We start from the raw sequence: 26268 nt of genomic DNA, 5'->3' as shown, positions 1-26268 counted from the left end.
CAAGGTAACTATATATTATGCTATATGTTATGCCAGCTATGCCAAGGTAACTATATATTATGCCAGCTATGCCAAGGTAACTAACTATATATTATGCCAGCTATGCCAAGGTAACTAAATGTTATGCCAGCTATGCCAAGGTAACTGTATATTATGCTATATGTTATGCCAGCTATGCCAAGGTAACTAACTAAATATTATGCCAGCTATGCCAAGGTAACTAAATATATATTATGCCAGCTATGCCAAGGTAACTGTATATTATGCTATATGTTATGCCAGCTATGCCAAGGTAACTAACTATATATTATGCCAGCTATGCCAAGGTAACTGTATATTATGCTATATGTTATGCCAGCTATGCCAAGGTAACTAACTGTATATTATGCCAGCTATGCCAAGGTAACTATATATAATGCCAGCTATGCCAAGGTAACTAACTGTATATTATGCCAGCTATGCCAAGGTAACTATATATTATGCCAGCTATGCCAAGGTAACTAACTATATATTATGCCAGCTATGCCAAGGTAACTGTATATTATGCCAGCTATGCCAAGGTAACTGTATATTATGCCAGCTATGCCAAGGTAACTGTATATTATGCTATATATTATGCCAGCTATGCCAAGGTAACTATATATTATGCTATATGTTATGCCAGCTATGCCAAGGTAACTAACTATATATTATGCCAGCTATGCCAAGGTAACTGTATATTATGCTATATGTTATGCCAGCTATGCCAAGGTAACTATATATTATGCCAGCTATGCCAAGGTAACTAACTATATATTATGCCAGCTATGCCAAGGTAACTAAATGTTATGCCAGCTATGCCAAGGTAACTATATATAATGCCAGCTATGCCAAGGTAACTGTATATTATGCTATATGTTATGCCAGCTATGCCAAGGTAACTATATATTATGCTAGCTATGCCAAGGTAACTAAATATAATGCCAGCTATGCCAAGGTAACTGTATATTATGCCAGCTATGCCAAGGTAACTATATATTATGTCAGCTATGCCAAGGTAACTATATATTATGCTATATGTTATGCCAGCTATGCCAAGGTAACTATATATTATGCCAGCTATGCCAAGGTAACTAACTATATATTATGCCAGCTATTCCAAGGTAACTAAATGTTATGCCAGCTATGCCAAGGTAACTGTATATTATGCTATATGTTATGCCAGCTATGCCAAGGTAACTATATATTATGCCAGCTATGCCAAGGTAACTATATATTATGCCAGCTATGCCAAGGTAACTAACTATATATTATGCCAGCTATGCCAAGGTAACTAAATGTTATGCCAGCTATGCCAAGGTAACTGTATATTATGCTATATGTTATGCCAGCTATGTCAAGGTAACTATATATTATGCCAGCTATGCCAAGGTAACTATATATTATGCTATATGTAATGCCAGCTATGCCAAGGTAACTAACTATATATTATGCCAGCTATGCCAAGGTAACTAACTATATATTATGCCAGCTATGCCAAGGTAACTAAATATATATTATGCCAGCTATGCCAAGGTAACTATATATTATGCTATATATAATGCCAGCTATGCCAAGGTAACTAACTATATGTTATGCCAGCTATGCCAAGGTAACTATATATTATGCCAGCTATGCCAAGGTAACTGTATATTATGCCAGCTATGCCAAGGTAACTGTATATTATGCCAGCTATGCCAAGGTAACTGTATATAATGCCAGCTATGCCAAGGTAACTATATATTATGCCAGCTATGCCAAGGTAACTGTATATTATGCTATATATTATGCCAGCTATGCCAAGGTAACTGTATATTATGCCAGCTATGCCAAGGTAACTGTATATTATGCCAGCTATGCCAATGCCAGCTATGCCATATATTATGCTATATGTTATGCCAGCTATGCCAAGGTAACTATATATTATGCTATATATTATGCCAGCTATGCCAAGGTAACTATATATTATGCTATATGTTATGCCAGCTATGCCAAGGTAACTATATGTTATGCCAGCTATGCCAAGGTAACCGAGATCTGTTTAGATGTCTGTCAGACTCTCACACCCTGAGTAAAGCCACAAAACAACATGTAGCTCAACATGGGCAGGGTTGGCATTTATTGAGATGACTCGTGTTCTGGAGGCAGCTCTGCAGCGTGGTCCGCTCGCTGGCACAGCCACACGATCTGATTTTAATCCTAACCTTAACCACACTGCTAACCTATGACCCCCCCCCTCCCAAATAGAAGCTATGTGCCCATAGGAGGAGGATGGTGTGTGTGTGGTGCCCCTAACTAATATCCTAATATCTCTTCCTCCAGACGTTTGCAGGAGACGTGGGCCACCTGTGGAAGACCTCAGACTCGCTGTTGGTTTGTCAGGAGTTGGTCAGGAAGGGAGTCAGGGGACTAATGTAAGTCCTGATAACTCAAAACCTCCTTACAATGCACCACACAACCAGCACATTCACCTGGTACCCCTCTGGTACACTGGTACAACTCAAACCCCTTTACAATGCACCACACAACCAGCACATTCACCTGGTACCCCTCTGGTACACTGGTACAACTCAAACCCCTTTACAATGCACCACACAACCAGCACATTCACCTGGTACCCCTCTGGTACACTGGTACAACTCAAACCCCCTTACAATGCACCACACAACCAGCACATTCACCTGGTACCCCTCTGGTACACTGGTACAACTCAAAACCCCTTACAATGCACCACACAACCAGCACATTCACCTGGTACCCCTCTGGTACACTGGTACAACTCAAACCCCCTTACAATGCACCACACAACCAGCACATTCACCTGGTATACCCCTCTGTCAACTGGTACACTGTTCACCTGGTATACCCCTCTGGTACACTGTTGACCTGGTACCCCTCTGTCAACTGGTTCACCTGATACCCCTCTGTCAACTGGTTCACCTGGTACCCCTCTGTCAACTGGTTCACCTGGTACCCATCTGTCAGCTGGTACACTGTTCCCCATGGCAACCCTCTGTAAACTGGTACAGTGTTCACCTGATACCCCTCTGTCAACTGGTACACTGTTCACCTGGTACCCCTCTCTCGACTGGTACACTGTTCACCTGGTACCCCTCTGTCAACTGGTACACTGTTCACCTTGTACCTCTCTGTCAACTGGTTCACTGTTCACTCCGGTACCCCTCTGTCAACTGGTTCACTGTTCACCTGATACCCCTCTGTCAACTGGTACACTGTTCACCTGGTACCCCTCTGTCAACTGGTACACTGTTCACCTGGTACCCCTCTGTCAACTGGTTCACTGTTCACCTGGTACCCCTCTGTCAACTGGTACACTGTTCACCTGGTACCCCTCTGTCAACTGGTACACTGTTCACCTGGTACCCCTCTGTCAACTGGTTCACCTGGTACCCCTCTGTCAACTGGTGACTGTTCACCTGGTACCTACTCTGTCAACTGGTACACTGTTCACCTGGTACCCCTCTGTCAACTGGTACACTGTTCACCTGGTACCCCTCTGTCAACTGCTACACCTGGTATACCCCTCTGTCAACTGGTACACTGTTCACCTGGTACCCCTCTGTCAACTGGTTCACCTGGTACCCCTCTGTCAACTGGTACTTTGTTCACCTGGTACCCCTCTGTCAACTGGTACACTGTTCACCTGGTACCCCTCTGTCAACTGGTACACTGTTCACCTGGTACCCCTCTGTCAACTGGTTCACCTGGTACCCCTCTGTCAACTGGTTCACCTGGTACCCCTCTGTCAACTGGTGACTGTTCACCTGGTACCTACTCTGTCAACTGGTACACTGTTCACCTGGTACCCCTCTGTCAACTGGTACACTGTTCACCTGGTACCCCTCTGTCAACTGGTACACCTGGTATACCCCTCTGTCAACTGGTACTTTGTTCACCTGGTACCCCTCTGTCAACTGGTACACTGTTCACCTGGTACCCCTCTGTCAACTGGTACACTGTTCACCTGGTACCCCTCTGTCAACTGGTTCACCTGGTACCCCTCTGTCAACTGGTTCACCTGGTACCCCTCTGTCAACTGGTTAATGAGTGAGTTAATGAAGGAAGACTACAGCGAGATGGTACATAAGGTCAATGTGTCTCTCTGTCTCAGTGAGTTAATGAAGGAGGACTACAGCGAGATGGTACATAAGGTCAATGTGTCTCTCTGTCTCAGTGAGTTAATGAAGGAGGACTACAGCGAGATGGTACATAAGAAATCAGAGGTCATCCACATCTGCCACTACTGCACTCAGATCCTGGAGAAGACAGAGCAGCTGTGAGTAAACACTGATTTGTTTTGACGCTTTTCCCCTCCAGCTCCTCAGAGGTTTGTTGTTGTTGTTGTTGTCGTCTCCTCTCCCAGGTACGAGGTGTTAATACGGACTAATATGTTGTCTCCTCTCCCAGGTACGAGGTGTTAATGCGGGCCAATATGTTGTCGTTTCCTCTCCCAGGTACGAGGTGTTAATGCGGACTAATATGTTGTTGTTTCCTCTCCCAGGTACGAGGTGTTAATGCGGGCCAATATGTTGTCGTTCCCTCTCCCAGGTACGAGGTGTTAATGCGGGCCAATATGTTGTCGTTCCCTCTCCCAGGTACGAGGTGTTAATACGGGCCAATATGTTGTCGTCTTCTCTCCCAGGTACGAGGTGTTAATGCGGACCAATATGTTGTTGTTTCCTCTCCCAGGTACGAGGTGTTAATGCAGGCCAATATGTTGTCGTTTCCTCTCCCAGGTACGAGGTGTTAATGCGGGCCAATATGTTGTGGTTTCCTCTCCCAGGTACGAGGTGTTAATGCGGTGTTGTCGTTTTCTCTCCCAGGTACAAGGTGTTAATGCGTGCCAATATGTTGTCTCCTCTCCCAGGTACGAGGTGCTAATGCGGGCCAATATGTGGTCTCCTCTCCCAGGTACGAGGTGTTAATGCGGTGTTGTCGTTTCCTCTCCCAGGTACGAGGTGTTAATGCGGTGTTGTCGTTTCCTCTCCCAGGTACGAGGTGTTAATGCGGGCCGATATGTTGTCTCCTCTCCCAGGTACGAGGTGTTAATGCGGTGTTGTCTCCTCTCCCAGGTACGAGGTGTTAATGCGGGCCAATATGTTGTCTCCTCTCCCAGGTACGAGGTGTTAATGCGGGCCAATATGTTGTCGTTCCCTCTCCCAGGTACGAGGTGTTAATGCGGGCCAATATGTTGTCGTTCCCTCTCCCAAGTACGAGGTGTTAATGCGGTGTTGTCGTTTCCTCTCCCAGGTACGAGGTGTTAATGCGGTGTTGTCGCCTCTCCCAGGTACGAGGTGTTAATGCGGGCCAATATGTTGTCTCCTCTCCCAGGTACGAGGTGTTAATGCGGTGTTGTCTCCTCTCCCAGGTACGAGGTGTTAATGCGGTTTTGTCGCCTCTCCCAGGTACGAGGTGTTAATGCGGTGTTGTCGTTTCCTCTCCCAGGTACGAGGTGTTAATGCGGGCCAATATGTTGTTTCCTCTCCCAGGTACGAGGTGTTAATGCGTTGTTGTCTCCTCTCCCAGGTACGAGGTGTTAATGCGGTGTTGTCGTTTCCTCTCCCAGGTACGAGGTGCTAATGCGGGCCAATATGTTGTCTCCTCTCCCAGGTACGAGGTGTTAATGCGGGCCAATATGTTGTCGTTGCCTCTCCCAGGTTCGAGGTGTTAATGCGGTGTTGTCTCCTCTCCCAGGTACGAGGTGCTAATGCGGGCCAATATGTTGTCGTTGCCTCTCCCAGGTACGAGGTGTTAATGCGGTGTTGTCTCCTCTCCCAGGTACGAGGTGTTAATGCGGTTTTGTCGCCTCTCCCAGGTACGAGGTGTTAATGCGGTGTTGTCGTTTCCTCTCCCAGGTACGAGGTGTTAATGCGGGCCAATATGTTGTTTCCTCTCCCAGGTACGAGGTGCTAATGCGGGCCAATATGTTGTCGTTTCCTCTCCCAGGTACGAGGTGCTAATGCGGTGTTATCGTTCCCTCTCCCAGGTACGAGGTGCTAATGCGGGCCAATATGTTGTCATCGTCAGAATACGATGAGATCTCAGACATGAGGAAGAAAATAGTCCTGGTAAGTTTCCTCTGGTCCCGCCCCTGGCTGCTAACCTATCACAGCCTCTGTTCCCTCTGGTCCCGCCCCTGGCTGCTAACCTATCACAGCCTCTGTTCCCTCTGGCCCCACCCCTGGCTGCTAACCTATCACAGCCTCTGTTCCCTCTGGCCCCGCCCCTGGCTGCTAACCTATCACAGCCTCTGGCCCCGCCCCTGGCTGCTAACCAATCACAGCCTCTGGCCCCGCCCCTGGCTGCTAACCTATCACAGCCTCTGGCCCCGCCCCTGGCTGCTAACCTATCACAGCCTCTGGCCCCGCCCCTGGCTGCTAACCTATCACTCAGCCTCTGTTCCCTCTGGCCCCGCCCCTGGCTGCTAACCTATCACAGCCTCTGGCCCCGCCCCTGGCTGCTAACCTATCACAGCCTCTGGCCCCGCCCCTGGCTGCTAACCTATCACAGCCTCTGGCCCCGCCCCTGGCTGCTAACCTATCACAGCCTCTGGCCCCGCCCCTGGCTGCTAACCTATCACAGCCTCTGGCCCCGCCCCTGGCTGCTAACCTTTCACAGCCTCTGGCCCCGCCCCTGGCTGCTAACCTATCACAGCCTCTGGCCCCGCCCCTGGCTGCTAACCTATCACTCAGCCTCTGTTCCCTCTGGCCCCGCCCCTGGCTGCTAACCTATCACAGCCTCTGGCCCCGCCCCTGGCTGCTAACCTATCACTCAGTCTCTGTTCCCTCTGGCCCCGCCCCTGGCTGCTAACCTATCACTCAGCCTCTGTTCCCTCTGGTCCCGCCCCTGGCTGCTAACCTATCACAGCCTCTGGCCCCGCCCCTGGCTACTAACCTATCACTCAGCCTCTGTTCCCTCTGTCCCCGCCCCTGGCTGCTAACCTATCACAGCCTCTGGCCCCGCCCCTGGCTGCTAACCTATCACAGCCTCTGGCCCCGCCCCTGGCTGCTAACCTATCACAGCCTCTGGCCCCGCCCCTGGCTGCTAACCTATCACAGCCTCTGTTCCCTCTGTCCCCACCCCTGGCTGCTAACCTATCACAGCCTCTGTTCCCTCTGGTCCCGCCACTGGTTGCTTACCTATCACAGCCTCTGGCCCCGCCCCTGGCTGCTAACCTATCACAGCCTCTGGCCCCACCCCTGGCTGCTAACCTATCACAGCCTCTGGCCCCGCCCCTGGCTGCTAACCTATCACAGCCTCTGTTCCCTCTGTCCCCGCCCCTGGCTGCTAACCTATCACAGCCTCTGGCCCCGCCCCTGGCTGCTAACCTATCACAGCCTCTGGTCCCGCCCCTGGCTGCTAACCTATCACAGCCTCTGTTCCCTCTGTCCCCCCCCTGGCTGCTAACCTATCACAGCCTCTGGCCCCGCCCCTGGCTGCTAACCTATCACAGCCTCTGGCCCCGCCCCTGGCTGCTAACCTATCACAGCCTCTGGCCCCGCCCCTGGCTGCTAACCTATCACAGCCTCTGGCCCCGCCCCTGGCTGCTAACCTTTCACAGCCTCTGGCCCCGCCCCTGGCTGCTAACCTATCACAGCCTCTGGCCCCGCCCCTGGCTGCTAACCTATCACTCAGCCTCTGTTCCCTCTGGCCCCGCCCCTGGCTGCTAACCTATCACAGCCTCTGGCCCCGCCCCTGGCTGCTAACCTATCACTCAGTCTCTGTTCCCTCTGGCCCCGCCCCTGGCTGCTAACCTATCACTCAGCCTCTGTTCCCTCTGGTCCCGCCCCTGGCTGCTAACCTATCACAGCCTCTGGCCCCGCCCCTGGCTACTAACCTATCACTCAGCCTCTGTTCCCTCTGTCCCCGCCCCTGGCTGCTATTGATTGGTTGTCTCTCAGCCTCCCATATCTAGAGCTGCTAATTGATTGGTTGTCTCTCAGCCTCCCATCTCTAGAGCTGCTAATTGATTGGTTGTCTCTCAGCCTCCCATCTCTGGAGCTGCTAATTGATTGGTTGTCTCTCTGTGCAGATCTCTAGAGCTGCTATTTGATTGGTTGTCTCTCAGCCTCCCATCTCTAGAGCTGCTAATTGATTGGTTGTCTCTCAGCCTCCTGTCTCTAGAGATGCTAATTGATTGGTTGTCTCTGTGCAGATCTCTAGAGCTGCTAATTGATTGGTTGTCTCTCAGCCTCCCATCTCTAGAGCTGCTAATTGATTGGTTGTCTCTCTGTGCAGATCTCTAGAGCTGCTAATTGATTGGTTGTCTCTCTGTGCAGATCTCCAACTCTTTAGTCCCCATGGAGCAGATGATTCAGGACATCAAGAGTAAGTTCCTGTCAGGTGGCGTTTTGACGGACAGCTGGACTCAAGCTGGAACTCACCCCGAAGACAGGAAGTAAGTAATGAGTGTGTTTTAGGGCTGTGACGATTACAATATTTTTATTTCCGATGCAAAAAAATGAAAACGCAAAGCCGACCGAACTCTTTTGGTCATTTTGAAAAACCTTCCGTGTGTAAAATATTTTGTGTGTTATTCGCCTTGTTCTGCGACGTCTCTGTGATCGCGGCGAGTTAGCTGTTCTGGGACGTCTCTGTGATCGCGGCGAGTTAGCTGTTCTGCGACGTCACTGTGATCGCGGCGAGTTAGCTGTTCTTGGACGTCTCTGGGATCGCGGCGAGTTAGCTGTTCTGGGACGTCTCTGTGATCGCGGCGAGTTAGCTGTTCTGGGACGTCTCTGGGATCGCGGCGAGTTAGCTGTTCTGGGACGTCTCTGTGATCGCGGCGAGTTAGCTGTTCTGGGACGTCTCTGTGATCGCGGCGAGTTAGCTGTTCTGGGACGTCTCTGTGATCGCGGCGAGTTAGCTGTTCTGGGACGTCTCTGTGATCGCGGCGAGTTAGCTGTTCTGGGACGTCTCTGGGATCGCGGCGAGTTAGCTGTTCTGGGACGTCTCTGTGATCGCGGCGAGTTAGCTGTTCTGGGACGTCTCTGTGATCGCGGCGAGTTAGCTGTTCTGGGACGTCTCTGTGATCGCGGCGAGTTAGCTGTTCTGGGACGTCACTGTGATCGCGGCGAGTTAGCTGTTCTGGGACGTCACTGTGATCGCGGCGAGTTAGCTGTTCTGGGACGTCTCTGGGATCGAGGCGAGTTAGCTGTTCTGGGACGTCTCTGTGATCGCGGCGAGTTAGCTGTTCTGGGACGTCACTGTGATCGCGGCAGGTTAGCTGTTCTGGGACGTCTCTGGGATCGCGGCGAGTTAGCTGTTCTGCGACGTCACTGTGATCGCGGCGAGTTAGCTGTTCTGGGACGTCTCTGGGATCGCGGCGAGTTAGCTGTTCTGGGACGTCTCTGTGATCGCGGCGAGTTAGCTGTTCTGGGACGTTTCTGGGATCGCAGCGAGTTAGCTGTTCTGGGACGTCTCTGGGATCGCGGCGAGTTAGCTGTTCTGGGACGTCTCTGTGATCGCGGCGAGTTAGCTGTTCTGGGACGTCTCTGGGATCGCGGCGAGTTAGCTGTTCTGGGACGTCTCTGGGATCGCGGCGAGTTAGCTGTTCTGGGACGTCTCTGGGATCGCGGCGAGTTAGCTGCGATCGTGTTTCTATTTCCGGGTAACATTGACGCGACGCTTAGCGCGTGCTAGTGGCGGGAGGCGAAAGCGGCAAAAGTTTTAGTTTTGAGCTTGATCGTTTTACGCTGACAGAACCGCACGACATCGATCAACGTGACCTTGGTCGGTACCCATGATGCAGCATTCTGTATGTTTTGCAGTTGACCAATGGGCTTTTCCTGGGTGGACCAGACAGGAGAGCGTTACAGTAGTGAAGCTTGTTATGAAAGCGTGGATGAGTCTCTCTGTATCGGCCTTAGAGAGAAAAACAGCCACACATTAGCAATGGTCCTCAGGTGGTAAAAAGCTGATTTTGGTCACCTTCCTAATGCCTGTTTCAAAATTGAGTTCAGAATGTAAAATAACACCTTTTATTGGCCGTGAATTAAAATGTGCAGCCAGATTTTCTTTCTTTCTCTCTCTCTCTCTCTCTCTCTCTCTCTCTGTCTGTGTCTCTCTCTGTCTGTGTCTCTCTCTGTCTGTGTCTCTCTCTGTCTGTGTCTCTCTCTGTCTGTGTCTCTCTCTGTCTCTCTCTGTCTCTCTCTGTCTCTCTCTCTCTCTGTCTCTCTCTCTCTGTCTCTCTCTCTGTCTCTCTCTCTCTGTCTCTCTCTCTCTCTGTCTCTCTCTCTCTCTGTCTCTCTCTCTCTGTCTCTCTGTCTCTCTCTCTCTCTGTCTCTCTGTCTCTGTGCTTTGTCTAAGTACCTCGGTCTTGATTTAGCTGGAGGAAGTGGTGATCCATCCAACTGTTTAAATCACTAATACAGTCCAATCATGTATCCATGGAGCTCAAATCCTATGGTGTCTTGTCTTAGCTGTTGCTTAGCGGTTTGAAAACGAATTTCTCCAGATTACAGTGTACTTCAGAGATCACACCGTAACCTAGAGAGATGCTAAATGTTAGTTTGCTGATGGTTTTCTCTCTCTGTCTCAGTGTTGAGAGGATTAAGGTTCTCCTGGACTCCATTACGGCCATCTAACACCAGTTTGCTGATGGTTTTCTCTCTCTGTCTCAGTGTTGAGAGGATTAAGGTTCTCCTGGACTCCATTACGGCCATCTACCACCAGTTTGCTGATGGTTTTCTCTCTCTGTCTCAGTGTTGAGAGGATTAAGGTTCTCCTGGACTCCATTACGGCCATCTACCACCAGTTTGCTGATGGTTTTCTCTCTCTGTCTCAGTGTTGAGAGGATTAAGGTTCTCCTGAACTCCATTACGGCCATCTACCACCAGTTTGCTGATGGTTTTCTCTCTCTGTCTCAGTGTTGAGAGGATTAAGGTTCTCCTGGACTCCATTACGGCCATCTACCACCAGTTTGCTCATGGTTTTCTCTGTCTCAGTGTTGAGAGGATTAAGGTTCTCCTGGACTCCATTACGGCCATCTACCACCAGTTTGCTGATGGTTTTCTCTCTCTGTCTCAGTGTTGAGAGGATTAAGGTTCTCCTGGACTCCATTACGGCCATCTACCACCAGTTTGCTGATGGTTTTCTCTCTCTGTCTCAGTGTTGAGAGGATTAAGGTTCTCCTGGACTCCATTACGGCCATCTACCACCAGTTTGCTGATGGTTTTCTCTCTCTGTCTCAGTGTTGAGAGGATTAAGGTTCTCCTGAACTCCATTACGGCCATCTACCACCAGTTTGCTGATGGTTTTCTCTCTCTGTCTCAGTGTTGAGAGGATTAAGGTTCTCCTGGACTCCATTACGGCCATCTACCACCAGTTTGCTGATGGTTTTCTCTCTCTGTCTCAGTGTTGAGAGGATTAAGGTTCTCCTGGACTCCATTACGGCCATCTACCACCAGTTTGCTGATGGTTTTCTCTCTCTGTCTCAGTGTTGAGAGGATTAAGGTTCTCCTGGACTCCATTACGGCCATCTACCACCAGTTTGCTGATGGTTTTCTCTCTCTGTCTCAGTGTTGAGAGGATTAAGGTTCTCCTGGACTCCATTACGGCCATCTACCACCAGTTTGCTGATGGTTTTCTCTCTCTGTCTCAGTGTTGAGAGGATTAAGGTTCTCCTGGACTCCATTACGGCCATCTACCACCAGTTTGCTGATGGTTTTCTCTCTCTGTCTCAGTGTTGAGAGGATTAAGGTTCTCCTGGACTCCATTACGGCCATCTACCACCAGTTTGCTGATGGTTTTCTCTCTCTGTCTCAGTGTTGAGAGGATTAAGGTTCTCCTGGACTCCATTACGGTTATCTACCACCAGTTTGCTGATGGTTTTCTCTCTCTGTCTCAGTGTTGAGAGGATTAAGGTTCTCCTGGACTCCATTACGGCCATCTACCACCAGTTTGCTCATGGTTTTCTCTCTCTGTCTCAGTGTTGAGAGGATTAAGGTTCTCCTGGACTCCATTACGGCCATCTACCACCAGTTTGCTGATGGTTTTCTCTCTCTGTCTCAGTGTTGAGAGGATTAAGGTTCTCCTGGACTCCATTACGGCCATCTACCACCAGTTTGCTGATGGTTTTCTCTCTCTGTCTCAGTGTTGAGAGGATTAAGGTTCTCCTGGACTCCATTACGGCCATCTACCACCAGTTTGCTGATGGTTTTCTCTCTCTGTCTCAGTGTTGAGAGGATTAAGGTTCTCCTGGACTCCATTACGGCCATCTACCACCAGTTTGCTGATGGTTTTCTCTCTCTGTCTCAGTGTTGAGAGGATTAAGGTTCTCCTGGACTCCATTACGGCCATCTACCACCAGTTTAAGAAGGACAAGGCAGAGAGGCGTCTGCCGTACAACGAGGAACAGATACACAAATTTGACAAGTAGGTCCGTCTTTCCTCTCCCTCCGAACAGGGTTTTTGTCGTCCTTTTTACGTGAGTTAAAGTACATGTGGGGTAGAAAATGTCCTGACAGGCCTGAAGGAAACAATTTGTCGGTAAACATAAAAAAAAAAAAAAAATACAAATACGCTCGTTAAGATGGGATCTTTTTTTGTGTCTGTAAAATAAATGTGAGAAAATGTCAGTGGAAACGGCATTTATCCCCAAATATTAACGTAACAACCATCTAATGTGAGTAAACTTGGGAGTCACGTGACGATATGGCGTCTGGGTCGTCCCTCGACTATGCAGTTTATTAGACTGCAGATATACTGGGTCGTCCCTCGACTATGCAGTTTATTAGACTGCAGATATACTGGGTCGTCCCTCGACTATGCAGTTTATTAGACTGCAGATATACTGTCGAGATCAAAGGGGGGTGGAAATACACACAGTGATGCTCTAATTCAACCCATAATATCCAGGGTCTTATTCTGGTCACCTGGTGATCGATGATCGACTACCGTTTGACATGTAAAACTCTGGTTCTGATCCATAATAATCTCATCGTGTAGTTAGTCTACCCGCTCTGTCTGCCCGCTCTGTCTGCCCGCTCTGTCTACCCGCTCTGTCTACCCGCTCTGTCTACCCGCTCTGTCTACCCGCTCTGTCTACCCGCTCTGTCTACCCGCTCTGTCTCTGCCCGCTCTGTCTACCCGCTCTGTCTCTGCCCGCTCTGTCTCTGCCCGCTCTGTCTCTACCCGCTCTGTCTACCCGCTCTGTGTCTACCCGCTCTGTCTACCCGCTCTGTCTGCCTGCTCTGTCTACCCGCTCTGTCTCTACCCGCTCTGTCTCTACCCGCTCTGTCTCTGCCCGCTCTGTCTACCCGCTCTGTCTACCCGCTCTGTCTACCCGCTCTGTCTACCCGCTCTGTCTGCCCGCTCTGTCTGCCCGCTCTGTCTACCCGCTCTGTCTCTGCCCGCTCTGTCTACCCGCTCTGTCTGCCCGCTCTGTCTACCCGCTCTGTCTCTACCCGCTCTGTCTCTACCCGCTCTGTCTCTACCCGCTCTGTCTCTACCCGCTCTGTCTCTACCCGCTCTGTCTACCCGCTCTGTCTCTACCCGCTCTGTCTACCCGCTCTGTCTCTACCCGCTCTGTCTCTACCCGCTCTGTCTCTACCTGCTCTGTCTCTGCCCGCTCTGTCTACCCGCTCTGTCTACCCGCTCTGTCTACCCGCTCTGTCTCTACCCGCTCTGTCTCTACCCGCTCTGTCTCTACCCGCTCTGTCTCTACCCGCTCTGTCTCTACCCGCTCTGTCTACCCGCTCTGTCTACCCGCTCTGTCTCTGCCAGCTGCACGCGCCAAGACCAAAATGGGCACTTTCATTATAGAGCGTAACATTTGTTGTGACAAATCAAATCCAAGTTTTATTGGTCACATCCACACGGTTAGCAGATGCTAATGGTCACATCCACACGGTTAGCAGATGCTAATGGTCACCTCCACACGGTTAGCAGATGCTAATGGTCACCTCCACACGGTTAGCAGATGATAATGGTCACCTCCACACGGTTAGCAGATGCTAATGGTCACCTCCACACGGTTAGCAGATGCTAATGGTCACATCCACACGGTTAGCAGATGCTAATGGTCACATCCACACGGTTAGCAGATGCTAATGGTCACCTCCACACGGTTAGCAGATGCTAATGGTCACATCCACACGGTTAGCAGATGCTAATGGTCACCTCCACACGGTAGCAGATGCTAATGGTCACATCCACACGGTTAGCAGATGCTAATGGTCACATCCACACGGTTAGCAGATGCTAATGGTCACATCCACACGGTTAGCAGATGCTAATGGTCACATCCACACGGTTAGCAGATGCTAATGGTCACATCCACACGGTTAGCAGATGCTAATGGTCACATCCACACGGTTAGCAGATGCTAATGCGAGTGTAGTGAAATGCTTGTAGTTTCCGACCGTGCAGTAATATCTAACAAGTAATCTAACCTAACAATTACCTTATACACACAAGTGTAAAGGAATGAATAAGAATATGTACATATAAATATATGGATGAGCGATGGCCGAACAGCATCGGCAAGACAAAACCATCAGTAGAGTTGAAAATGCAATGGAAACCCATTTAACTAGAATTAAACCAGGATGGAAACCCATTTAACTAGAATTAAACCAGGATGGAAACCCATTTAACTAGAATTAAACCAGGATGGAAACCCATTTAACTAGAATTAAACCAGGATGGAAACCCATTTAACTAGAATTAAACCAGGATGGAAACCCATTTAACTAGAATTAAACCAGGATGGAAACCCATTTAACTAGAATTAAACCAGGATGGAAACCCATTTAACTAGAATTAAACCAGGATGGAAACCCATTTAACTAGAATTAAACCAGGATGGAAACCCATTTAACTAGAATTAAACCAGGATGGAAACCCATTTAACTAGAATTAAACCAGGATGGAAACCCATTTAACTAGAATTAAACCAGGATGGAAACCCATTTAACTAGAATTAAACCAGGATGGAAACCCATTTAACTAGAATTAAACCAGGATGGAAACCCATTTAACTAGAATTAAACCAGGATGGAAACCCATTTAACTAGAATTAAACCAGGATGGAAACCCATTTAACTAGAATTAAACCGAGAATTACTCCTCAACCCCAACATTAGTCCTCCTCTATCCATGATGACAGAAATACCCCAACCCTGGTTACAGTATAGTAATATTATAATGTTTCTATGGTTACAGTATAGTAATATTATAATGTTTCTATGGTTACAGTATAGTAATATTATGTTTCTATGGTTACAGTATAGTAATATTATGTTTCTATGGTTACAGTATAGTAATATTATAATGTTTCTATGGTTACAGTATAGTAATATTATAATGTTTCTATGGTTACAGTATAGTAATATTATAATGTTTCTATGGTTACAGTATAGTAATATTATGTTTCTATGGTTACAGTATAGTAATATTATTATGTTTCTATGGTTACAGTATAGTAATATTATGTTTCTATGGTTACAGTATAGTAATATTATGTTTCTATGGTTACAGTATAGTAATATTATGTTTCTATGGTAATAGTATAGTAATATTATAATGTTTCTATGGTTACAGTATAGTAATATTATAATGTTACAGTATAGTAATATTATAATGTTTCTATGGTTACAGTATAGTAATATTATAATGTTTCTATGGTTACAGTATAGTAATATTATAATGTTACAGTATAGTAATATTATAATGTTACAGTATAGTAATATTATAATGTTTCTATGGTTACAGTATAGTAATATTATAATGTTTCTATGGTTACAGTATAGTAATATTATAATGTTTCTATGGTTACAGTATAGTAATATTATAATGTTTCTATGGTTACAGTATAGTAATATTATAATGTTTCTATGGTTACAGTATAGTAATATTATGTTTCTCTGGTTACAGTATAGTAATATTATAATGTTTCTATGGTTACAGTATAGTAATATTATAATGTTCCTCTGGTTACAGTATAGTAATATTCTAATGTTACAGTATAGTAATATTAGTGTTTCTATGGTTACAGTATAGTAATATTAGTGTTTCTCTGGTTACAGTATAGTAATATTATAATGTTCCTCTGGTTACAGTATAGTAATATTATAATGTTTCTCTGGTTACAGTATAGTAATATTATAATGTTTCTATGGTTACAGTATAGTAATATTATAATGTTTCTCTGGTTACAGTATAGTAATATTATAATGTTTCTATGGTTACAGTATAGTAATATTATAATGTTTCTATGGTTACAGTATAGTAATATTATAATGTTTCTATGGTTACAGTATAGTAATATTATAATGTTTCTATGGTTACAGTATAGTAATATTATAATGTTTCTATGGTTACAGTATAGTAATATTATAATGTTTCTATGGTTACAGTATAGTAATATTATGTTCCTCTACCAGACAGAAGCTGGTGTTCCATGCCACCAAGGCCAGGTCTCTGTTTACAGAGGAGTGTGCAATGAAGTATCGCCTCTTCATCTCTAAGAGCGAGGAGTGGATGAGGTAAGTTTCCTGTTAAGGAAGGAAGGAAGGAAGGAAGGTAGGTAATCAGATGAGGTCAGTGTGTAATGTAGATATCAGATGAGGTAAGTTTCCTGTAGATGAAGGAAGGTAGGTATGTGTGTGTGTGTGTGTGTGTGTGTGTGTGTGTGTGTGTGTGTGTGTGTGTGTGTGTGTGTGTGTGTGTGTGTGTGTGTGTGTGTCAATTGTGTGTGTGTGTGTGTGTCAATAGTGTGTGTTTATCTCCCCTGTACAGGAAGGTGCATCACGTGAGGAAGCAGCTGATTGGTCTAACCAGCCAATTCAACAGCGTGGAGAAAGAGGTTTCCATGGTGATGGAGAGAGTTATTAAGGTCAGAACTCACACACACACACACACACACACACACACACCTTACTAAACACTGAAGTAAACAGGAGGTTTCCTCCACTAAGTTGAGGGATGGAGCAGGGGGAGGGAGAGGAGGGGATGGCCCGTTGTTTTATCTGTGGGGGCAGGTTGGGATTCCCTTAATTATAGACTGGCCCGTTGTTTTATGTTCGTCTGTGGGGGCAGGTTGGGATTCCCTTAATTATAGACTGGCGTGACTGGCCCGTTGTTTTATGTTAGTCTGTGGGGGCAGGTTGGGATTCCCTTAATTATAGACTGGCTTGACCATAGTACGGACTGATTGAAGATCAATTCAAATCTCCCATCATATCTAAGCCAATATGACACCAATGTCGATTCAACATTGGAGGTCCACAACACAATCCCCGCCTTTAGCATTTCACTTATGTGCTACCGTTTGTTAGCATTTCTGTCCGTTAAGAACCCCTGATGTGCTACCGTTTTGTAGCATTTCTGTCCATTAAGAACCACTTATGTGCTACCGTTTGGTAGCATTTCTGTCCATTAAGAACCACTGATGTGCTACCGTTTGGTAGCATTTCTGTCCATTAAGAACCCCTGATGTGCTACTGTTTGGTAGCATTTCTGTCCGTTAAGAACCACTTATGTGCTACCGTTTGGTAGCATTTCTGTCCATTAAGAACCACTGATGTGCTACCGTTTGGTAGCATTTCTGTCCATTAAGAACCACCGATGTGCTACTGTTTGTTAGCATTTCTGACCGTGCTAACATGGTTTCAGACTAATCTCAGAGTTATAAAACCAGGTCCAACAACTCGGCTAAATGCAGGACCAGTCAACAGTTTGGACACACCGACTCATTCAAGGGTTTTTCTTTATTTTTACTATTTTCTACATTGTAGAATAATAGTGAAGACATCAAAAACTATTAAATAACTCATATGGAATCATGTAGTAACCAAAAAAGTGTTAAACAAATCAAAATATATTTTATATTTTTGATTCTTGAAAGTAGTCACCTTTTGCCTTGATGACAGCTTTGCATGGGTGGAGTAGATATTATGTTGCATGAATGTATTTTTCAGCTTCAGAACAATACCTTTTCTCCCTTTAAATATGGTTTTTAGGTTTTAATATCCATGTTTGTGTGTATTGTAGCTACAGGAGCAGTTACCTGGGAAGGTGCTACCTCTGGCGTCCAGTGGTATGGTGAAACCGCAAGCCTACCTCAGCCAGAGCACCTTGGTAGAGATGACCCTGGGGTGAGTTACTGTCTCTGACCCCTGACCCTTAACCCCTGACCTTACCTCAGCCAGAGCACCTTGGTAGAGATGACCCTGGGGTGAGTTACCGTACCTAACCCTTGACCCCTGACCTTACCTCAGCCAGAGCACCTTGGTAGAGATGACCCTGGGGTAGGTTACCGTCCCTGACCCTTAACCCCTGACCTTACCTCAGCCAGATCACCTTGGTAGAGATGACCCTGGGGTGAGTTACCGTACCTAACCCTTGACCCCTGACCTTACCTCAGCCAGAGCACCTTGGTAGAGATGACCCTGGGGTGACTTACCGTCCCTAACCGTTAACCCTTAACCCCTGACCTTACCTCAGCCAGAGCACCTTGGTAGAGATGACCCTGGGGTGAGTTACCGTCCCTAACCGTTAACCCCTGACCTTACCTCAGCCAGAGCACCTTGGTAGAGATGGCCCTGGGGTGAGTTACCGTCCCTAACCGTTAACCCTTAACCCTTAACCCCTGACCTTACCTCAGCCAGATAACCCCTGTAGAGATGACCCTGGGGTTAGTTACTGTCCCTAACCCTTAACCCTTAACCCCTGACCTTACCAATAGTCCACCATCTCAGTGACAGTGTCCAGTGTTAACCAATGGGACGATAGTCCACCCTCTCAGTGACAGTGTCCAGTGTTACCCAATGGGATGATATTCCACCTTCTCAGTGACAGTGTCCAGTGTTAACCAGTGGGACGATAGTCCACCATCTCAGTGACAGTGTCCAGTGTTAACCAGTGGGACGATAGTCCACCCTCTCAGTGACAGTGTCCAGTGTTAACCAGTGGGACGATAGTCCACCATCTCAGTGACAGTGTCCAGTGTTAACCAATGGGACGATAGTCCACCATCTCAGTGACAGTGTCAACTCTCAGTGACAGTGTCCAGTGTTAACCAGTGGAACGATAGTCCACCTTCTCAGTGACAGTGTCCAGTGTTAACCAGTGGGACGATAGTCCACCTTCTCAGTGACAGTGTCCAGTGTTAACCAGTGGGACGATAGTCCACCATCTCAGTGACAGTGTCCAGTGTTAACCAGTGGGACGATAGTCCACCATCTCAGTGACAGTGTCCAGTGTTAACTCTCAGTGACAGTGTCCAGTGTTAACCAGTGGGACGATAGTCCACCATCTCAGTGACAGTGTCCAGTGTTAACTCTCAGTGACAGTGTCCAGTGTTAACCAGTGGGACGATAGTCCACCATCTCAGTGACAGTGTCCAGTGTTAACTCTCAGTGACAGTGTCCAGTGTTAACCAATGGGACGATAGTCCACCATCTCAGTGACAGTGTCCAGTGTTAACCAATGGGACGATAGTCCACCCTCTCAGTGACAGTGTCAACTCTCAGTGACAGTGTCCAGTGTTAACCAGTGGAACGATAGTCCACCTTCTCAGTGACAGTGTCCAGTGTTAACCAGTGGGACGATAGTCCACCTTCTCAGTGACAGTGTCCAGTGTTAACCAGTGGGACGATAGTCCACCATCTCAGTGACAGTGTCCAGTGTTAACCAGTGGGACGATAGTCCACCATCTCAGTGACAGTGTCCAGTGTTAACTCTCAGTGACAGTGTCCAGTGTTAACCAGTGGGACGATAGTCCACCATCTCAGTGACAGTGTCCAGTGTTAACTCTCAGTGACAGTGTCCAGTGTTAACCAGTGGGACGATAGTCCACCATCTCAGTGACAGTGTCCAGTGTTAACTCTCAGTGACAGTGTCCAGTGTTAACCAGTGGGACGATAGTCCACCATCTCAGTGACAGTGTCCAGTGTTAACTCTCAGTGACAGTGTCCAGTGTTAACTCTCTCCATCCTTTCTGTGATTTCCAGGATGAAGAAGCTGAAGGAAGAGATGGAGGGGGTAGTAAAGGAGTTGGCGGAGAACAACCACTTCCTGGAGAGGTGAGGACTTGTCTGGCTACACGGAGCACCCTGGGATTGCCAAATGTTTACTTCCTGTCAGATCGTTATCACTACCCCTTGATAAGACATATGAAGGCCTCCTACTTCCTGTCAGATCATTATCACTATGAAGGCCTCCTACTTCCTGTCAGATCATTATCACTATGAAGGCTTCCTACTTCCTGTCAGATCGTTATCACTACCCCTGATAAGACATATGAAGGCCTCCTACTTCCTGTCAGATCAGCTGTTTGGTCCTTCCTGTCAGATCAGCTGTTTGGTACTTCCTGTCAGATCAGCTGTTTGGTGCTTCCTGTCAGATCAGCTGTTTGGTCCTTCCTGTCAGATCAGCTGTTTGGTCTTTCCTGTCAGATCAGCTGTTTGGTACTTCCTGTCAGATCAGCTGTTTGGTCCTTCCTGTCAGATCAGCTGTTTGGTCCTTCCTGTCAGATCAGCTGTTTGGTCCTTCCTGTCAGATCAGCTGTTTGGGTACTTCCTGTCAGATCAGCTGTTTGGTACTTCCTGTCAGATCAGCTGTTTGGTCCTTCCTGTCAGATCAGCTGTTTGGTCCTTCCTGTCAGATCAGCTGTTTGGTCCTTCCTGTCAGATCAGCTGTTTGGTCCTTCCTGTCAGATCAGCTGTTTGGTCCTTCCTGTCAGATCAGCTGTTTGGTCCTTCCTGTCAGATCGGCTGTTTGGTACTTCCTGTCAGATCGGCTGTTTGGTCCTTCCTGTCAGATCAGCTGTTTGGTTCTTCCTGTCAGATCAGCTGTTTGGTACTTCCTGTCAGATCAGCTGTTTGGTCCTTCCTGTCAGATCAGCTGTTTGGTATTTCCTGTCAGATCAGCTGTTTGGTATTTCCTGTCAGATCAGCTGTTTGGTACTTCCTGTCAGATCAGCTTCTGTTGATATAATATTGTCTGATGTTTTTGTTTTCCAGGTTTGGCTCTTTGACGTCATTGGATGGAGGAATGAGAAGTGTGGACCGTATCTGAGACCATGTGGCCCCTCACCCCTACACCCTCACCCCTACACCCTCACCCCTACACCCTAACCCCTATACCCTCACCCCTACACCCTCACCCCTACACCCTCACCCCTAAACCCTCACCCCTACACCCTCACCCCTACACCCTCACCCCTAAACCCTCACCCCTACACCCTCACCCCTACACCCTCACCCCTAAACCCTCATCCCTAAACCCTCACCCTTAAACCCTCACCCCTAAACCCTCACCCCTACACCCTCACCCCTACACCCTCACCCCTAAACCCTCACCCCTAAACCCTCACCCCTACACCCTCACCCCTATACCCTCACCCCTACACCCTCACCCCTAAACCCTCACCCCTATACCCTCACCCCTACACCCTCACCTAACCTTCATACCCACCCTACACCCTCACCCAACCTCCATACCCACCCTACATCCTCACCCTACACCCTCACCTAACCTTCATACCCACCCCAAACCCTCACCCCTCGACTCTCACCCATCCTCCATACCACCCTAAACCCTCACCTAACCTCCATACCCCCCCTACACCCTCACCCCTAAACCCTCACCCCTCGACTCTCACCCATCCTCCATACCCACCCTATACCGTCACCCCCTGACTCTCACCCCACCCTAAACCCCCACCTCAATCCACTATCTAGACCAGGGGTCTCCAGCGTTTTCTAGCATGAGAGCTGCCTTCAAACAGACCCGTTGTTCTCCTCTCCCTCCAACTCTTCCCCGGGTCCTTAGTGTACGAGAGACAGTAATACACCATGTTTTCTGTTGATATACCTGGTAAAACAATGGTTAATATACACTGGGGGGGGGACCCTATAAAATCTGAGATGTTTTCTGTTCTCCTAAATCATGTTTTCACATTTAATTTGAGATGTATTTCGTTTTTACTCTCCAAACTGCATGTTCTGAGTCCATGTCGATGTTTAAATCACATCAGAATAAACTATTTCTAGGTTTGGAAGTGAACAGACACGTTTAGATTTTGGAGTGAAATTTAATTCCCTTTAATGACCCCTACCTGACCCCTACCTGACCCCTACCTGACCCCTACCTGACCCCATGACCCCTACCTGACCCCTACCTGACCCCTACCTGACCCCTACCTGACCCCATGACCCCTACCTGACCCCTACCTGACCCCTACCTGACCCCTAGCTGACCCCTAGCTGACCCCTACCTGACCCCTAGCTGACCCCTACCTGACCCCTAGCTGACCCCTACCTGACCCTTACCTGACCCCTAGCTGACCCCTACCTGACCCCTACCTGACCCCTACCTGACCCCACCAGTCTACAGTCTAGACCCTGACCCCTACCTGACCCCTACCTGACCCCACCAGTCTACAGTCTAGACCCTGACCCCTACCTGACCCCTACCTGACCCCACCAGTCTACAGTCTAGACCCTGACCCCACCAGTCTACAGTCTAGACCCTGACCCCTACCTGACCCCCACCAGTCTACAGTCTAGACCCTGACCCTTACCTGACCCCTACCTGACCCCATGACCCCTACCTGACCCCACCAGTCTACAGTCTAGACCCTGACCCCTACCTGACCCCATGACCCCACCAGTCTACAGTCTAGACCCTGACCCCTACCTGACTCCATGACCCCTACCTGACCCCACCAGTCTACAGTCTAGACCCTGACCCCTAGCTGACCCCACCAGTCTACAGTCTAGACCCTGACCCCTACCTGACCCCTAGCTGACCCCATGACCCCTAGCTGACCCCACCAGTCTACAGTCTAGACCCTGACCCCTACCTGACCCCTAGCTGACCCCATGACCCCTAGCTGACCCCACCAGTCTACAGTCTGAACCCTGCAGAGAAAGGAGAATATTCCCTCAGCTTGCCAGTGGTATATTATCCTGTGTATATACATGTGTGCTTCATGTTGTAAATAGTCTGAGTCTATAATGTGTATTTTCTCTCCAAACTGGCAACTTCTGTTAGAGACTAAAGAGATGAAATGTCTCCAAACTGGCAACTTCTGTTAGAGACTAAAGAGATGAAATGTCTCCAAACTGGCAACTTCTGTTAGAGACTAAAGAGATGAAATGTCTCCAAACTGGCAACATCTGTTAGAGACTAAAGAGATGAAATGTCCTTCAGGAATCAGTAGTTATTGCTACTAAACTGTCCCAAAATGGCTTCCTGTTTCCTTTCTAGTGCGCTACCTACCCATTGGGCTCTGGTCAGAAGTAGTGCACTATGAGGGGAATAGGGCGTAATTTGGGACGCCCTCCTCTGTGTTGCTGTAGTGCACTATGAGGGGAATAGGGGGTAATTTGGGAGGCCCTCCTCTGTGTTGCTGTAGTGCACTATGAGGGGAATAGGGGGTAATTTGGGAGGCCCTCCTCTGTGTTGCTTTAGTTTCATTTAGTCTGCAGACCTTTTTTTTTTACTTCCTGTTTTGTTATCATCTCTGTATGTCTAACAGGCTCAAATTATAATTGTTTTTCTTTTTAAAATTAAATTCCTAGTGTCCTTTAAATTGTATTTCTTATTTGAAATAACCCAAAATGACTACTGTCTTTTGTTTGCACAAATGAAGTGCGTTTCTTCTGTTTATGCATTTTATGGGTTTTATTTTAACCATCTTTATACATTGAGTTTTTGATTGTATGAACCAACAGGCTTAATGAGGTGAACGATGGAGAAACTCAAACCATCTCTCTCTTCCTTCCGCTGTATAAAGGCTCTGACCTCTTGGTGTTTGTTAATCATCACCATGCAGAAGGGAAATTGAAATGTTTTGGAGATAAAAAAGCTGTAAATAAAAACAGACCATCAAACATTGTTTCACCTTCTAGAGAGTGTTGCAGCGACCTCCTCCTTCCTGTCATAACAGGAAGTGGGGACTACACATCAGGGTCATTGATCCTCATAACAGGAAGTGGGGACGACACATCAGGGTCATTGATCCTCATAACAGGAAGTGGTGGGGACTACACATCAGGGTCATTGATCCTCATAACAGGAAGTGGGGACGACACATCAGGGTCATTGATCCTCATAACAGGAAGTGGAGACGACACATCAGGGTCATTGATCCTCATAACAGGAAGTGGTGACAACACATCAGGGTCATTGATCCTCATAACAGGTGGTGGTGGGGACGACACATCAGGGTCATTGATCCTCATAACAGGAAGTGGTGGGGACTACACATCAGGGTCATTGATCCTCATAACAGGAAGTGGAGACTACACATCAGGGTCATTGATCCTCATAACAGGAAGTGGAGACGACACATCAGGGTCATTGATCCTCATAACAGGAAGTGGAGACGACACATCAGGGTCATTGATCCTCATAACAGGTGGTGGTGGGGACTACACATCAGGGTCGTTGATCCTCATAACAGGTCACCTGTGTTCCCATAAGGCACTCTGTTCCCTATAGAGGCCTATGGCCCCCGTCATGCCAAATAACGCCCCCCCCTCTATGGCCCCCGTCATGCCAAATAACGCCCCCCCCTCTATGGCCCCCGTCATGCCAAATAACGCCCCCCCCCTCTATGGCCCCCGTCATGCCAAATAACGCCCCCCCTCTGTGGCCCCCGTCATGCCAAATAACGCCCCCCCCTCTATGGCCCCCCCCTCTATGGCCCCCGTCATGCCAAATAACGCCCCACTCTATGGCCCCCGTCATGCCAAATAACGCCCCCCCTCTATGGCCCCCGTCATGCCAAATAACGCCCCCCTCTATGGCCCCCGTCATGCCAAATAACGCCCCTCTCTATGGCCCCCGTCATGCTAAATAACGCCCCCCTCTATGGCCCCCGTCATGCCAAATAACGCCCTCCCTCTATGGCCCCCGTCATGCCAAATAACGCCCTCCCTCTATGGCCCCCGTCATGCCAAATAACGCCCCCCTCTATGGCCCCGTCATGCCAAATAACGCCCTCCCTCTATGGCCCCCGTCATGCCAAATAACGCCCCCCCTCTATGGCCCCCGTCATGCCAAATAACGCCCCCCTCTATGGCCCCCGTCATGCCAAATAACGCCCCCCTCTATGGCCCCCGTCATGCCAAATAATGCCCCCCCCATGACCCCCGTCATGCCAAATAACGCCCCCCTCTATGGCCCCCGTCATGCCAAATAACGCCCCCCTCTATGGCCCCCGTCATGCCAAATAACGCCCCCCTCTATGGCCCCCGTCATGCCAAATAACGCCCCCCTCTATGGCCCCCGTCATGCCAAATAACGCCCCCCCTCTATGGCCCCCGTCATGCCAAATAACGCCCCCCTCTATGGCCCCCGTCATGCCAAATAATGCCCCCCCCCTCTATGTCACAATGGGATTCAATAAACCTTTAGCTCCGTTGCCATATCAACGGAGTGATGAGGTAATGATTCCTTGCAGCCTAAATGATGTTTTCGTCGTCGCTCTGCAAACAAGGCTGATTTCCGCGACAATTTCGCCGTTTTAAAACAAGTGTTGTTTTAGCTCATAAAATGAAAATATTAATTCTAACTACTGTTTTGGTAACTTTGTTAACATGAAATCCATGTCTTAAAAACGTTGTATCGTTTCGGGAAATGGTAAAGAAAAACCTTGACACATTAAAGTTACCTGACAGATCAGGAAGTCAGATAATTTCCGCCTCCATTCATATGCAAATCCGTTTGATTCGTACACTGGCTTTTCTGTCCTGTTTTTAATTGATCCCACATCTACACTGAAATAATATACTTTCACACTTTCTGTTTATCATATCTGCATAGTCACTTTAACCATATCTACATACTACCTCAATCAGCCTGACTAACCGCTGTCTGTATACAGCCTCTCTACTCTTATTTTCAAATGTCTTTTTACTGTTGTTTTATTTCTTTACTTACACACACACACACACACACACACACACCTGTTGTATTCAGCATTTCACTATGAGGTCTACTACACCTGTTGTATTCAGCATTTCACTGTGAGGTCTACTACACCTGTTGTATTCAGCATTTCACTGTGAGGTCTACTACACCTGTTGTATTCAGCATTTCACTGTAAGGTCTACTACACCTGTTGTATTCAGCATTTCACTGTGAGGTCTACTACACCTGTTGTATTCAGCATTTCACTGTGAGGTCTACTACACCTGTTGTATTCAGCATTTCACTGTGAGGTCTACTACACCTGTTGTATTCAGCATTTCACTGTAAGGTCTACTACACCTG

The 26268-nt window shown here is 47.9% G+C and overlaps 1 protein-coding gene and 1 long non-coding RNA gene across 9 annotated transcripts in view; one reads left to right on the top strand and one right to left on the bottom strand.

Annotated features, from left to right (window-relative positions):
* Window positions 1-21172, top strand: part of LOC115189827 (serine/threonine-protein kinase TBK1) — a 42031-nt gene extending 20859 nt beyond the window's left edge. For both annotated transcript variants that reach the window (XM_029748334.1, XM_029748333.1), the window contains exons 11-20: window positions 2341-2432; window positions 4214-4315; window positions 6026-6107; window positions 8319-8437; window positions 12298-12414; window positions 16425-16526; window positions 16780-16876; window positions 18034-18137; window positions 19995-20066; window positions 21006-21172. In XM_029748334.1, the coding sequence (XP_029604194.1) occupies window positions 2341-2432; window positions 4214-4315; window positions 6026-6107; window positions 8319-8437; window positions 12298-12414; window positions 16425-16526; window positions 16780-16876; window positions 18034-18137; window positions 19995-20066; window positions 21006-21060 (942 nt within the window). In that variant the 3' untranslated portion in view covers window positions 21061-21172. The remainder of the gene's footprint in view (window positions 1-2340; window positions 2433-4213; window positions 4316-6025; window positions 6108-8318; window positions 8438-12297; window positions 12415-16424; window positions 16527-16779; window positions 16877-18033; window positions 18138-19994; window positions 20067-21005) is intronic.
* Window positions 21173-22017: 845 nt separating this feature from the next.
* On the bottom strand, window positions 22018-22974 carry LOC115189837 (uncharacterized). Of its 7 annotated transcripts, none has more exons than XR_003877012.1 (5): window positions 22850-22974; window positions 22598-22702; window positions 22461-22527; window positions 22361-22399; window positions 22018-22124 (listed from the first exon to the last, which is right to left on the bottom strand). It is a non-coding gene; the product is annotated as an uncharacterized LOC115189837 (long non-coding RNA). The 7 variants fall into 7 exon arrangements; XR_003877011.1 differs by having other exon boundaries at window positions 22020-22124; window positions 22361-22388; XR_003877013.1 differs by lacking the exon at window positions 22018-22124 and adding an exon at window positions 22225-22261 and having other exon boundaries at window positions 22361-22388.
* Window positions 22975-26268: the final 3294 nt, after the last annotated feature.

The sequence above is a fragment of the Salmo trutta genome, unplaced genomic scaffold (assembly GCF_901001165.1).
Source record: "Salmo trutta unplaced genomic scaffold, fSalTru1.1, whole genome shotgun sequence".
Lineage (NCBI taxonomy): Eukaryota > Metazoa > Chordata > Actinopteri > Salmoniformes > Salmonidae > Salmo > Salmo trutta.
Note: the sequence above shows the minus strand (reverse complement) of the source record. Positions and strands in the feature narration are given on the sequence as shown.